This window comes from Tiliqua scincoides, chromosome 5, assembly GCF_035046505.1.
Source record: "Tiliqua scincoides isolate rTilSci1 chromosome 5, rTilSci1.hap2, whole genome shotgun sequence".
NCBI classification, from domain to species: domain Eukaryota; kingdom Metazoa; phylum Chordata; class Lepidosauria; order Squamata; family Scincidae; genus Tiliqua; species Tiliqua scincoides.
Genome location: NC_089825.1, coordinates 125,667,152 through 125,679,266, shown reverse-complemented (window position 1 = coordinate 125,679,266; position 12,115 = coordinate 125,667,152). Strand labels below are relative to the sequence as shown.

The 12,115-nt window shown below is 42.3% G+C and overlaps 1 protein-coding gene across 1 annotated transcript in view; it reads right to left on the bottom strand.

Annotated features, from left to right (window-relative positions):
• Positions 1-2,066: 2,066 nt before the first annotated feature.
• SETD1A (SET domain containing 1A, histone lysine methyltransferase) overlaps positions 2,067-12,115 on the bottom strand; it is a 38,787-nt gene continuing 28,738 nt past the window's right edge. The window contains exons 17-20 of the mRNA XM_066631088.1: positions 10,773-10,883; positions 10,099-10,218; positions 8,392-8,529; positions 2,067-7,753 (exon numbers count right to left, since the gene is read on the bottom strand). Of these exons, the coding sequence (XP_066487185.1) occupies positions 7,580-7,753; positions 8,392-8,529; positions 10,099-10,218; positions 10,773-10,883 (543 nt within the window). The 3' untranslated portion in view covers positions 2,067-7,579. The remainder of the gene's footprint in view (positions 7,754-8,391; positions 8,530-10,098; positions 10,219-10,772; positions 10,884-12,115) is intronic.

Below are 12,115 nucleotides of genomic sequence, written 5' to 3'. Positions count from 1 at the left end.
ATTGCCCCGCCCACTGCATGGGGTGATGCGCAGGCCTCCTGCACCAAGTGACGTGAATCCTAGTGACGCCACTGCTGATCACCATAGTAGACAATATTGAGCAAAATGGTCCTGGGATTCTACACTTCCAGCTGCTTGCGCAATCCACCACTTCTGCGCACAGCCCACACCACCTGCAGGCTGGCGGAGGTATGCCTATGACTGGGTTAGGAGTTTGCCTCCAAATACACCACCCCTTCCTTATGCACCAAAATTACATAGATCCAACCAGTGCATCCTCAGCATGATCATTTGATTGCATATCCTGTTATTCATCCAAATGGGCTGTTTTCTTTTGTCTGTAACAGCTGTGGGGGGGGGGAGCCCAGATTTGGGCAGGGAGCTCTGATGCAGGGGGTTTTAACTCTTTGCGCTTGTGGAGGTCTTGATCAGTTGTGGTCAGGGCTCCCCCACAACTATTTGTCCCAAGAGGAAACTCCTAATGGTGCAAATTAACTTTTATCTAAGTGGAACTGGAGGCATTCCTCAACTAATAACAAAATATTCATTTTCTGCTCCCACCGAAGCATTCTGTTATGCAAGAATGACTCTGAACTTCAGCCCTCAGTGTTACCAAGGATCAAACTACACGTCGCCTTTAACAGGTCTTATGTTCTATTAAATATTATTGAACTTCCTGTATTCCAGTGGGACTGCAGCATGGGGGAAGATGTTCTTCCTTTCACTTACAGTGCAAGCAACCCCACCTTACACTAGCTGAGGCAGATGAAAGTGAATCACCCCAACTCTCATAATCTTACCTTGAAATTTTAAGTTCTGTGATGAACGCAGATGTCACTTCTCCATTCTCTGTATCATGTGCGTCCTCAACTACTTTTATCAACAAGCTGAGCCAGCTATCACATTAAGGCAGATGGCAGCAAGAATACTGGGACAAACACTAAGATCCACAACAGACAGAAGTCTTTTCAACTGCAGGTGAACATGTTTTTCCAAAGCAGAAGGTGTTCTGAACAAGGAATTTCTGCATTTGGTGTGTCTGGTGAACCCAGTTTCACCTCCAGTAAACAGCTTTAGGCATGGTTCCAAAAACCAGTTTGATCAGAGGCAACAGGAGAACAAAGAAGTACATTACCGGAAGCAAAACCACATCCTCAAAAACTATCCGTCTCCCACTTCTGTGATCCTTTAGAAATGGGTCTAATCTTTCTAATTTAGCAGAAAAATTTTTTCACATAATACATTAGGCACTCATAGAAAGTTTTAATAAATGGGTGGTTTCTACTGCTGCTTATCAGAGGCATAGGGCTATTTTAAGATGTATATATTGGGAATGCCCAGTTGCTGCTGAAGTTGGGGAAGAAATGAGTACACATATTAATTTGGTCCTAGGAATGGAAGGAAATGTTTTATCAGACACAGGTAAGGTATGTCAGGCTGAAAAACATTGACTGGTCCAAGCATCCTCAGTGAGTTTCATGGCTGAATGGGGATAAGAACCCAAATCTCCTTAGCCCTAATCCAGAATGCTTGTCACTACCCCAACATTGCTTCTCCATGCTAGTGGTGCACAAGCATCCCAGTGTTCAACCTGAAATTAAGTTGAGCTTTTGAATATTTTCCAAGCAAATGCCCACAAAAGACTGAATGCCTTTGCAAACCAAAATCTCACAAAGGCTCTGATGTACCCATGAAAGGTTGAGCCTCTGTGAGCACTAACAACCAGCAAAAGTTTGAAGGGGAGGAAAAAAAAAAACTCTTGGGAGTGGTTGATTCACTCATAAAAATTCAATCTTTTGCAGGGACATTTGTATTTTCTTGATTTTACTTGCAAACTTCCAAGTAGGTACTGATTTCGGATTCCCCTAGTAGAACACATGTATGGAATAGAGCTGTTGCAAGATTCCGAATACGCAGGCTGAGTTTCTTCAGAGTAGAAATCCAGCCTTTTTTTTGCCATGACACACACACACAGCCTTGCGCAGAGAAATGAAGACAATGGTTGTGCTTTGGTTTCTTTTTTGTACAATAAAAGTTTAATGACTTTTATAAAAATGTGCTATCTGGCACCAAGTAATGAATCCACAAATTATTAACATATGTACAAGTAGGAAGCCAATAAGATCAAATGAAAATATATTTATATATATTTATATATATATAATATTTATATAGACAGACAGGAGAGTAGGTATGCAAATTTAAAGGGACCCATCCGCTGGGCAGCTAGGGAAGAAATGAAAAGACGGATCCATCCAGCCATGTGTGCATGGTTCCACTATCTGCAGTTAACACAAAATTCTCAGCGAAGTTGCCACTGCTGCTAGAGAAGGTTAAAAAGCATAACCCTCCCCGTATAGATATTGTTTTCTTATATCTAACATTTTATACATATATCTACACAGATAAAATGCACATCGAGGAAAGAGGTGGGAGGAGCAATATTAGAACCTTTCAGTGCTACAAGCTCATGGGGGAGTCAACCTTGAAAGATAAGAAGAACTTGGTTTTTATTTTATTTTTTAAATAAAGCATCTGGAATCATTTATGCAGGTTATTTCTCTTTCTCTCCTAAACAAAAAAATCACTTCCTTCGGAAATGTGTGATGAGAATGGGTGCAGGATACCAGCTGTCAAAATGACTCCACATAGAAAATTTTGGGGTGATAGTTTCCAGTCCTCCTAGCTTTGGTAAGTGGAAGACAAAACCTGGAGCCACCAAAATTTCTAAAGTTCAAGATGAAGAGCGAGGGGGGGGGAATTAAAATAATAGTTTCACTGCAACTGATATTTAAAATACACACATTCAAAAGATGGAACGGAGAACTCTCAACAAGATCAGGGGTCAATCCAAGAAATTGCCTGGCACAACTACTAGTGAGTGAACAAAAGTAATTTCTGTTAACAGCTAGAGAAGACCTGCTTGTCTATGCAAATGAACACCAGAATAGATTTCCAGCAAGACTCAGAAATACCAAAGGGTTTAACTGCTTTTAAAATTAAACACCTAAAAATATGCTTTGTCAAAGGAGAATCAATCCACAAAGAACTACTCCTAGATAGTCAAATGAGACAAGTCAGGAAAATATACACATCATTAATCCTTCAGCTGCGTTTCACTTATGCATGTTTTAATCCTTCAGCTGTGTGTCACCCTAGGAATGTTTGATACCTACAAGTCTACAAGAAGAATTGAGTTCTAAAAACAGCTAAACTCTATCCCTAAAATATTTGGAATGGGCAGGGATGAAACTGAATCATTTGTGGGCATAGTATGAAAGCCTTCAACAGAAATGATTTAAAGAGAATAAAAGCAGAAACTGGATACAATATGCCATAACAATTTGCAGAGGTTTAGTCAGCTTTGCAAATGCCTGCTGCCAAACACAATCCAGAGAAATTATGTGGTTTGATCTTTTCTTCCTTCCTGCCTCCACCCTGTGCATGATTAAAAATGGCCCTTATTTTGGTTTAAACTTGCAGCATTAAACTGAGGAAATCAACAAAGTTAGAACCAGAACCCGCCAGTACCCTAAAATCTTGGCACACGGAGCTGCTATGGGCTAGCTAATTGCCAAGGTTCAAAAGTGGTTGTTAGTTTAATTCAAAGTAAGGAAGACTTCGAAGGTTCTCATTACTGAACCCTTAAATTGATAGTTTTTAATGAACTGGAACTATTAAAACAGCAACTTGAAAAAAGTCCAATCAAACAGATTCTCAGAGAATTATTTCTGAAGAAATGCAAAAGGAAGATGCATAAAAAGTCTTCAGCCAAATCCTGCCATTTGATTAGTCAAATGGCAAGAACATGTTTTGCTACTGAGTGGAAATGTGCTCAAAATGGGGGTAAAAGTAGTTTTATGAAATTCCAGGTAAGTATGAATTAAAGTATGAATTAAGGTATGAATTAAACCCCAAATGTCTGAATCACTAAGAATTGAAGTGTGTGTATACAAAAGAAAGAGAATCATTTTTAACATGAGACAATGAAGAATTTTTATACAGCTAAGAACTCAGGAGGGAGACACTTCAAAATAACAATGATTCAAGTCAGGTGTGCACACTGAAGACAAGACAGAGTTCCTTCAACTGCCAGAGACCTGAAGAGTGTAACAAGGGAGGGGACTATCCCCCTTTTAATTCACATTTTAATCAGGAAGGATTAATCTATCATTCAGGTGAATCTCCAGTAAACTGAGAAAAAATTGGACTGGAAAAAATCACACTCTGGGTATGGAAAGAAACACTGCTGGCACAGCTACTCATTAAAAAAATGTAAGAACTTCATTTTAGTTACTCACTAAAAAAAAGTAAGAACTTCCTTTTTGTTTTTTAGTCCACAAGCAGATGTTAAGCATGGTTTGTCTACACAGCACCGAAGAGAAGATGACTGCTGGTCACCAACATGCGGACAGGTGGCAATTCCAAAGACAGAGAAACCAGACACGGAAATGCAGCAGCTTTCAAAAGGAAGATAGCTTCTGCTTTGTTACATAATGTGAACCTGAAACGAACTTCCAAAGGTGTGACACACAGCAATATGAGAGACTCAACTCACAATGAAACCTGTATAAACAAGAGGCCACCCTTGGGCTTTTGGATGGACAACACTTCTGTTTTCCCACAGTTACTCCAACAGCATACAAAACTCGACCCTCCATGCTAGCATCTGCCATTTTCCTTTCTCTTTAGAATACATTGCTAAGACCATGTTCCACAACTTCCCCCCTCTCTACTTTTAAAGATAAGGGAGTGCTGGGAAGGAAAAAAAATTGTACCAGCTTCTGTCAAGGACCAAACTACTAGGGAAGAGTCATAGATTAAAGTTCAGCAAACTGCTGCTTCTCAGAAATGGGAAAAAAAAAATCTCATTTCCCCCTTCTATTGGGCCAGCTTTGCCAGAGCTTTATAAAAAGAGACCAAACCTTACAGTTCTTTGAAACAACAAGCTGAATACTACAAAACTGGTGAAGGCTTTTAGGGGAGGAAGCTAAGATTGCATGGCCTTGAAAAGATAATCCTTTTGAGACTGTCTAGAACTAGTTCCTTACAAAGCCTCCCCAAAGATGGTTTCAAATCTAGAGGCATTAATGTAAGAGTGACCATGATATTCTGGCAGCCTTCAACCTGCCCCAAGAGGATATGCCAAGGAAACATGGAGCGGGAAAGGGTTTCTGTGTAAAACCAAGCAGGAGGACTATTTCCCTTTAAATACTGAAATGTTTGGAGTGAAACTACATGCACCAGCCAACATGGGTTTCTCAACCATGTTTGCGGAGTAGTAGCAACATGAGAGGGAAGGGGACATTTTCAGTAGAGAAGTGACTGATGGTTCACCTGCCCTTCTCCTGGGCTGGAGAGAGAGAGACTGCGATGAAGCAGCAGTGATTTTTATCCTGAAATTGCATCACTGCTCAAACTCCCCAAGCATCCATGTTATTCAGTAAGCACAGAATTGGGAACCCAAGATTGCCGATAGTATAGTTCCACCCTCTGAAATCACACATTAGACTGTGGTTCTGAAGTTCATCCCTGACATCTGAATGGCTTGTTGGATCAACACAAGATTTCTCATATGAGCTCTTTTCTTGTTCTGTTGGGCCACTGCAGCAACTAAGAACATAAGAACATAACTACTATTCCATTTACACCAAATGGATGGAAGTAGGGAAGAAAATGGATTCTTTCCTTGGACGGCTGTCAGTCTGAGAGAAAGCAGCTGGGGAAGAAGAGTGATGGCAGTGGAGGGGAGTAGCAGACACAGGATAGCTAAGCATTCATCCTCCGATCACTTCTTCCCTGAAAATACCCCCCTCCCACTTTCATTAGTTCCCTGTCAAGGTTTCTTCCCTTATTGAAAAGCCAGAACAGGGACTTTTGAAGGCACCCAATTCCTCACAGCGATAAGAAGGTCACTGAGGAAACACACATCAGTGAAACGTATTCTCAAATTGAATTACTCAAATCAGTCATTTTTAAAAAACAAAAAAATTCCTCACCAACACAACAGGATGAAGACAGAATTTGTTTCAAGTAAACAAAAACAAAACAAACAAAAAACCTGCTAAAAGATTTCCATATGCCCAATTTCAAAGTCTTCAAACTTTGAAAACTGACTCCCATTTAAGAAACACACGCACACACACACTCTTTTTTGATCCTTCCAGTGCAATATCGGAAGGTTGTATGCTTTATCATGGGGGGACACCCACTTTGCATCAAAGGAATAGGGTAACACAGTGCAAGTGTGAATAAAAACAGGAGAAGGAAATACATTGCAACATTATTTACAATTTTCTTTTTAGTATGAAGAGGAAAACAAAATAAAATATTTACATACCAATAAACTTGTGTGTTTCTACAAGAAACAGCCAATCCATCTGGAATAGATATATATACAACTTTCTTCTCCTAAAGAAAAATTATGAGGATGGGGGGGGGGTAAGTGGGATGGGGGAAGTCTTAGCTTACTTTGTAAGTCAGCTTGGTTGAAGACATAACTAGAACAAGAAACTCAAACCCTTTTTATATTAGGTTTAATTTCTTTTCTCTCCCCTTATCTTACTACACGTTACAGAATAAAGTCAGAGGAAAGGGGGCAGGGAACCTGTAATGCCAATGTTAAGTACCACCTCTACTTGGGTGGCTGCAAGCATTCCAAAGGAAAAGAGGATCAAACAAGGTGGTACTTAACATTAAAAGAGATTCTGAAGCAAGGAGGTTCCAGTCTTCCAGTCATGACAACAAATATAGCCAGAGTCGTCATGGTCATATGCAACAGTATTTCAGGGGAAAAATGAGGGATACCTCTGATGCCTTGCTAGATGCTCAAAGCCTCCTTTGTACTTGGATACTAACACCTTGAATCCCACAGCAGAGGCCTCTGGTGGAAGAGACTTGCTCTTGTAGTAATCCAGGTCCTCAAGAACACTGAGCATCCCACTGCTTCAAGAATGGTCACAGCTACAACTGATCAGTTTTGCTATCAGCAACTTGTGCTGAAGAACCTAACCCGAAAGGGACAGTCTGACTACAAACATTCTCCTGCCTTCCTCTTCAGTACACAAACAAGCTATCCTTTGAATGTTAAAAGCAAAGTTGGTTGGTCTTGAAAAATTAACCACAATTAATCCTCAGGTCTTCATAAACGCAGAAGGAAAGGTGTTTTTTTTTGGGGGGGGGGGGTATCAATTTCTGCAAAGACTCAAAAATCTACAGGTTCTTTTTCAGAATAAATGATTTTCCCAGGGAGAAGTTGGGATGTGGAATCACTAATGAAAATGAACACAAAAATTTTTGCTTTTTTGAAAGCACAAAGGGGGGCAGAAAGAGAAAAGTAATTCTGATTACTGGGTGGGAAATAAAGGAAACTTCTCATTGATTTAACACCTGAGAAGAGGGAAGTGCTCTCTCACTGGTTGGGATCTAAAAGGTGTCTGAACGGGTCTTAAGGCGACAGAGTATTCCCACCACAACTCTGTGGGGAGGAGAAAATGAACTATAGGATAAAGGGGAGTAAAGGATGCAAATTGGGTAAGAGTAACCAACAAAATAAATATGAATGCCATAGATGTGGGTCTCAGTTCAGGGTGCCCCGACAATTCTCTGTGCCACACAGGCAAGGAATCTTGTTTTCCTCAATGGGGAATTTGTAGTCATATGTGATCTCCTCGTTGATGCTGATGGGCTGCTTGGAATAGATTACAATCTTCTTCTGGGATTCTATGGTGATGACTTTGGCATAACAATTGGGCTAAGAAAGGGAAAGATACACAGAGGTGAGCTGGCCACAGTGGTAAACAGTTAGCCCTACACCAGTGTGGGAACCACCCCCTCTCATCTGTTTCAGTGGCAACTCCCCAGAAGCTCTCTTTGTAGCTACCCCCAACATTATGTCCCTTGTTCAATGCACAGGAACCCCAAAGCATAGGAATATCAAAACCGTTTTGTCTGAAGATAAAGGGAGCTAAGAACACAGAAAGAGAAGGTGGGAGGAATTTGTGCCTCTGGTTCCTCAACAGGTAGCCTGTGAACCACATGAGGCCCATTAGGTCGCTTGCCCTGGAGCTTTTTCTGCTGCTCAGATGCTGATTGAAGCTCACTCCTGGCATGTTTACTTAGGGTATTGCCTGATCTACCTCAATATTTAGTTGAGTAAAGTCGACATAAAATGGTTAAGTGACTGGGACAATAACCTGGGATACCGGTAGAACCCAATCAGCCGCCATCTGATGAGCTAGTCTACTGAACTCACTAGTGCAGCTACCCAAGGTTTCAGGCAGGGGTTACTAAAGTGCTGCATTATCTGACACCACCATATAGAAACCTACATTTAGAAAAGGATAGTAACTGAAATTGCAAGAATGAGAACCTCTTTCTCCCACAACTCACCGTGCAGCAATGGTTGATGAAGCGGGCCAGGTTGCCACATTTAGTGGCATCAATGATCGTGTCATGGTCCACACGGAAGAGGTAGCTACTCCCTATGCCCTCCTGGGCATACCGCTTCTCACGCATGTCAGCCACCATCTGCAGAGAACAAGTGGTCAGGCACAAATCAGGGTACCAAAAAAAAAAAAAGGCTGCTTGAGCAGAAGGCAGCATGGGACTGAGCCAGCTTCCAAAGGGCAAAAGCCACAAGTGATTCATGAGGGTCTGCACTGAGTTGCACTAAGAAACTAAGGGTGCAATCCTAACCCCTTACGTCAGTGCTTTCCAGCACTGCAATGCAGCTGGGGTAAGGGCAATGCAGCTCTGTGGTAAGGGAACAAACATTCCCTAACTTTGAGGAGGCCTCCATGAGTGACACCCAACTGCAGGATGCAGCACATGTTCCATTGGCACCGCTAAGCCACAGCGGGAAAGCACTGACATAAGGGGTTAGGATTGCACCCTAAGTTGCAAATCAGGACTTCCCACAATCGAATCTTGTTCCTGCCATGAATTCTCACCAGGTGACGCTTGGAAAGTCACTTCCATTCAGGTTCAGCTCCCCAGCTACAGTAGGGAGTATAATATCTTACACTATATAGCTGTTGTAAGGACAACATGATAGTACATGCAAAGTGCTCCAAGCACTTTAAAGCACTGTAAAAATGCTACCTATTATTTCTTCCCAGGAACAAAATGTAGCTGGACAGCCATCACTTAAAGGCTTTGCACAGGCATGGACCAAAGGCTGGAATGTACTGAATTCACATCCTATAAAATAAATGAGGTTTCCCAAAGTGGCACTAAAAAGGTTCCCTTGCTCTAGACAGTCTCTACAGCATCCCTTAGAGCCAAATGTTTGCATAGGCTTCAGTGCAGACACCACTACCAACACTTCAAAAGGGAAAAGGTGTCTTCAGCAAGCAAATACAGGCTTATCCTACTTTGTCTATGGTAATTGGGAGCAGAAGCCAGGTTAGTGTTGCTGCTGGAGGACATTTCTAATTATGGAAATGTACTTCTTGTTTTTTAAATTGCACAGTTGCCATTTTAATTAGCGAGAGCTTCTTTAAGTCTAGGATGAAACAGAATGTGAATGATCATAACTAAATCAGGAACTGCCTCCTCCACTGGGACCAATTTCTGAAATTCTGACAGGGAAGCTCTCTTAATATGACACTTTCAGATAGACCAAACAAGACACAGAATGGAGACCTTCACCACTGCCTCTCCTCTGAACCCAGCCAAAGCCGGAACACTTTATGATAGATGTACAAAGGCCTTTTTAACATTCTGGTTGCCTGGCACAGGGACGAGTACGCTGGAGTTACTTTGGGAAAGGCTGCTACAGGGGTGTTATGGTTATTCCTGGTTTTAGGGCCTAATCCTATCCAATTTTCCAATGCCGCTGCAGCTGTGCCAATGGGGCATGTACTGCATCCTGCGGTGGGGAGGCATACGCAGAGGTCTTCTCAAGGTATGGAAACATTTGTTCCCTTAGACACTGAATTTTACCTTGCTTTAAAAACAAATGGTAAATCAAGGGTGGGGATAACCCCTGAGCTAAAGCTATAGTGGTCTTCCATGTTGCTACAACATCCTTGTACAAGACACCAAAATAGTTACAACAAAGCCCTATCTCCTAGGCCTTGCCCTGCTGTGGCTCACCTGCCGGATGTTCTGACCCACATACTCAATGACCATCTCATCAGCAGCTATTGGCTCCATGGCAAAGAGGCCCCATTCATGGATCCGACTCCGGCCAAAGCGTAGCTTCTTCTTGCGGAACTGTTGGGAAGAAAGGGTGGTAAAGAGAGGAAGAACAAATACAAGGGGAATGAGAGTCTTCGTGTGCTTACAGGGGGACAAGGGAGCCTTGGCTATGCCTAGCTCATGCGCGCATCACCAAACTAATAGCACATAACCAGATTTCTTATAATCTCATTTCTGAATTTTTTTTAAGCCAAACTGATGTCCTTGTGGTTCTAAAGGGAGGTTGAAAAACAAGCACCATGGGAGTTAAAAACTGCTGTTTTTACCAACAACAAAAACAGAAACTGAAATCACTTAGGGCTTTTTCAGAAAACAGCAGGAGCATGTTAGCTAAAGATATAAATCCACAAGACAAGAGGAGAGATTACCCAAGCTTAAGGGGCAGAGCAGTAGTTTCTGCTGAGCAACTCTCAGCACAACATGAATTCTAGGGAGCCTCAGCATTGGTAATGTACACTGCCAATTTCATTGTCTCTCTCTCTCCCCAAGGGATGTACTTAGGACCCTGCATTTCCAGAGCTTCTATCATCTGCTCTACTCTTTTCATTTGCTTAACAGAATCTGGGTACCTTCAGCTGGTTAAGTTTCAGGAGATCACTATCGAGGATGGCAGAGGAACCAATGGCACTCAGCAGTCGCCTTTGTTCAGATCGCCGCTCTGACAGGATGCGGTTGGTGCCCTGGGGAGGAGAGGGGAGACAGTAAAACCGAACTTAGTCCCCCAGCGGAACACAGCACTGGGCAACGCTGCCTGGTCACAGAGAAGAAAGGGACAGCACCATCAGATGACAGTTTACCACATCACAATTCGGTGGCAAGTGCAGGCACTCCCCGACTTCTATTCCAGACATCCTTACATAGGAAAAACCAGCTTAAGTCGAGCCACTCATGCTTGCCACTGTGTAAACAAAGCTGGGATCACCCCCAGCTTGCTCCAAATTTTCCCTTTTGTTTAAAGAGCCCAGGTACAGGAAAGGGCAAGATTGCTGTGCTCTGGAACTCTGGGGTCTTGCTCCTTCCTCCACACAGGCTCCTTAAACAAAAGAGGAAATATGGAGAAAACTGGGAACAACCCCAGCATTATTGTAGAAGCACAGGTGGGCCCTCTTACTTTTCCCAACAGTTCCTGAGGCTCCTGGTCTGAAACTGAGATCTTGCTCCCAGTGTGAAATTGAGGATTTGTAGCTGTACTGAGACTGGGACAGCCAAAACTTTACATAAAATCAAAATTATGTGAGTCGAGGATTTTGGAAGTCAGGGGCCAGTCAGTGTCCCTACATGGCAGTGAGTGTGCTAGAATTACTTACATCTGTTAAAGCTGAACAGCAGTCACACTTTCAACTTTAAAGAGAAACTGGATCTTATTAGCTAAGAGTCACAGACACCCCCTGCATTGCTCCCTCGCCCTCAGTCTTCCTTTCATTCACAATTGTCTCCACTCCATTGTCTCCACTCCACTCCAAATCGGCCAGCTGCTCTCCTACTGTTTCTCTTGGTTTCTGTGGGACCCCTTCAAATTACTGACAGCAAACCTACTTATTTTACAACTCCCAGTTCCCTCAGTGTTCAGAAAGACTGAGAAGGGGGCAAGTGAGAAGTCCTCAGAATGACTGCCTGTAAACCTCACAGTGCTTCCACATCACAATTTGGCCACATACAGCACAGTCCACAGATAACATACATACCTATTGCAGAAAGCTGTTTATAAAGGCGCAAAAAGAAAACCATTTCTATGATTAAAGGCTGCTTGCTTTTTCCAACACCTGGGCAAAATGAATTTGTAGCAATCTGTCTTGTAAAAAAACAGCTTTACAAAAGCTATTGCCAGCATTTGTGTGTGCTGCAGTTCTGCAGAAGTGCAGAAAAATCAATAAAATTCAGCTCCCTGAGAACCTTGATTTTTTTTTTTTTA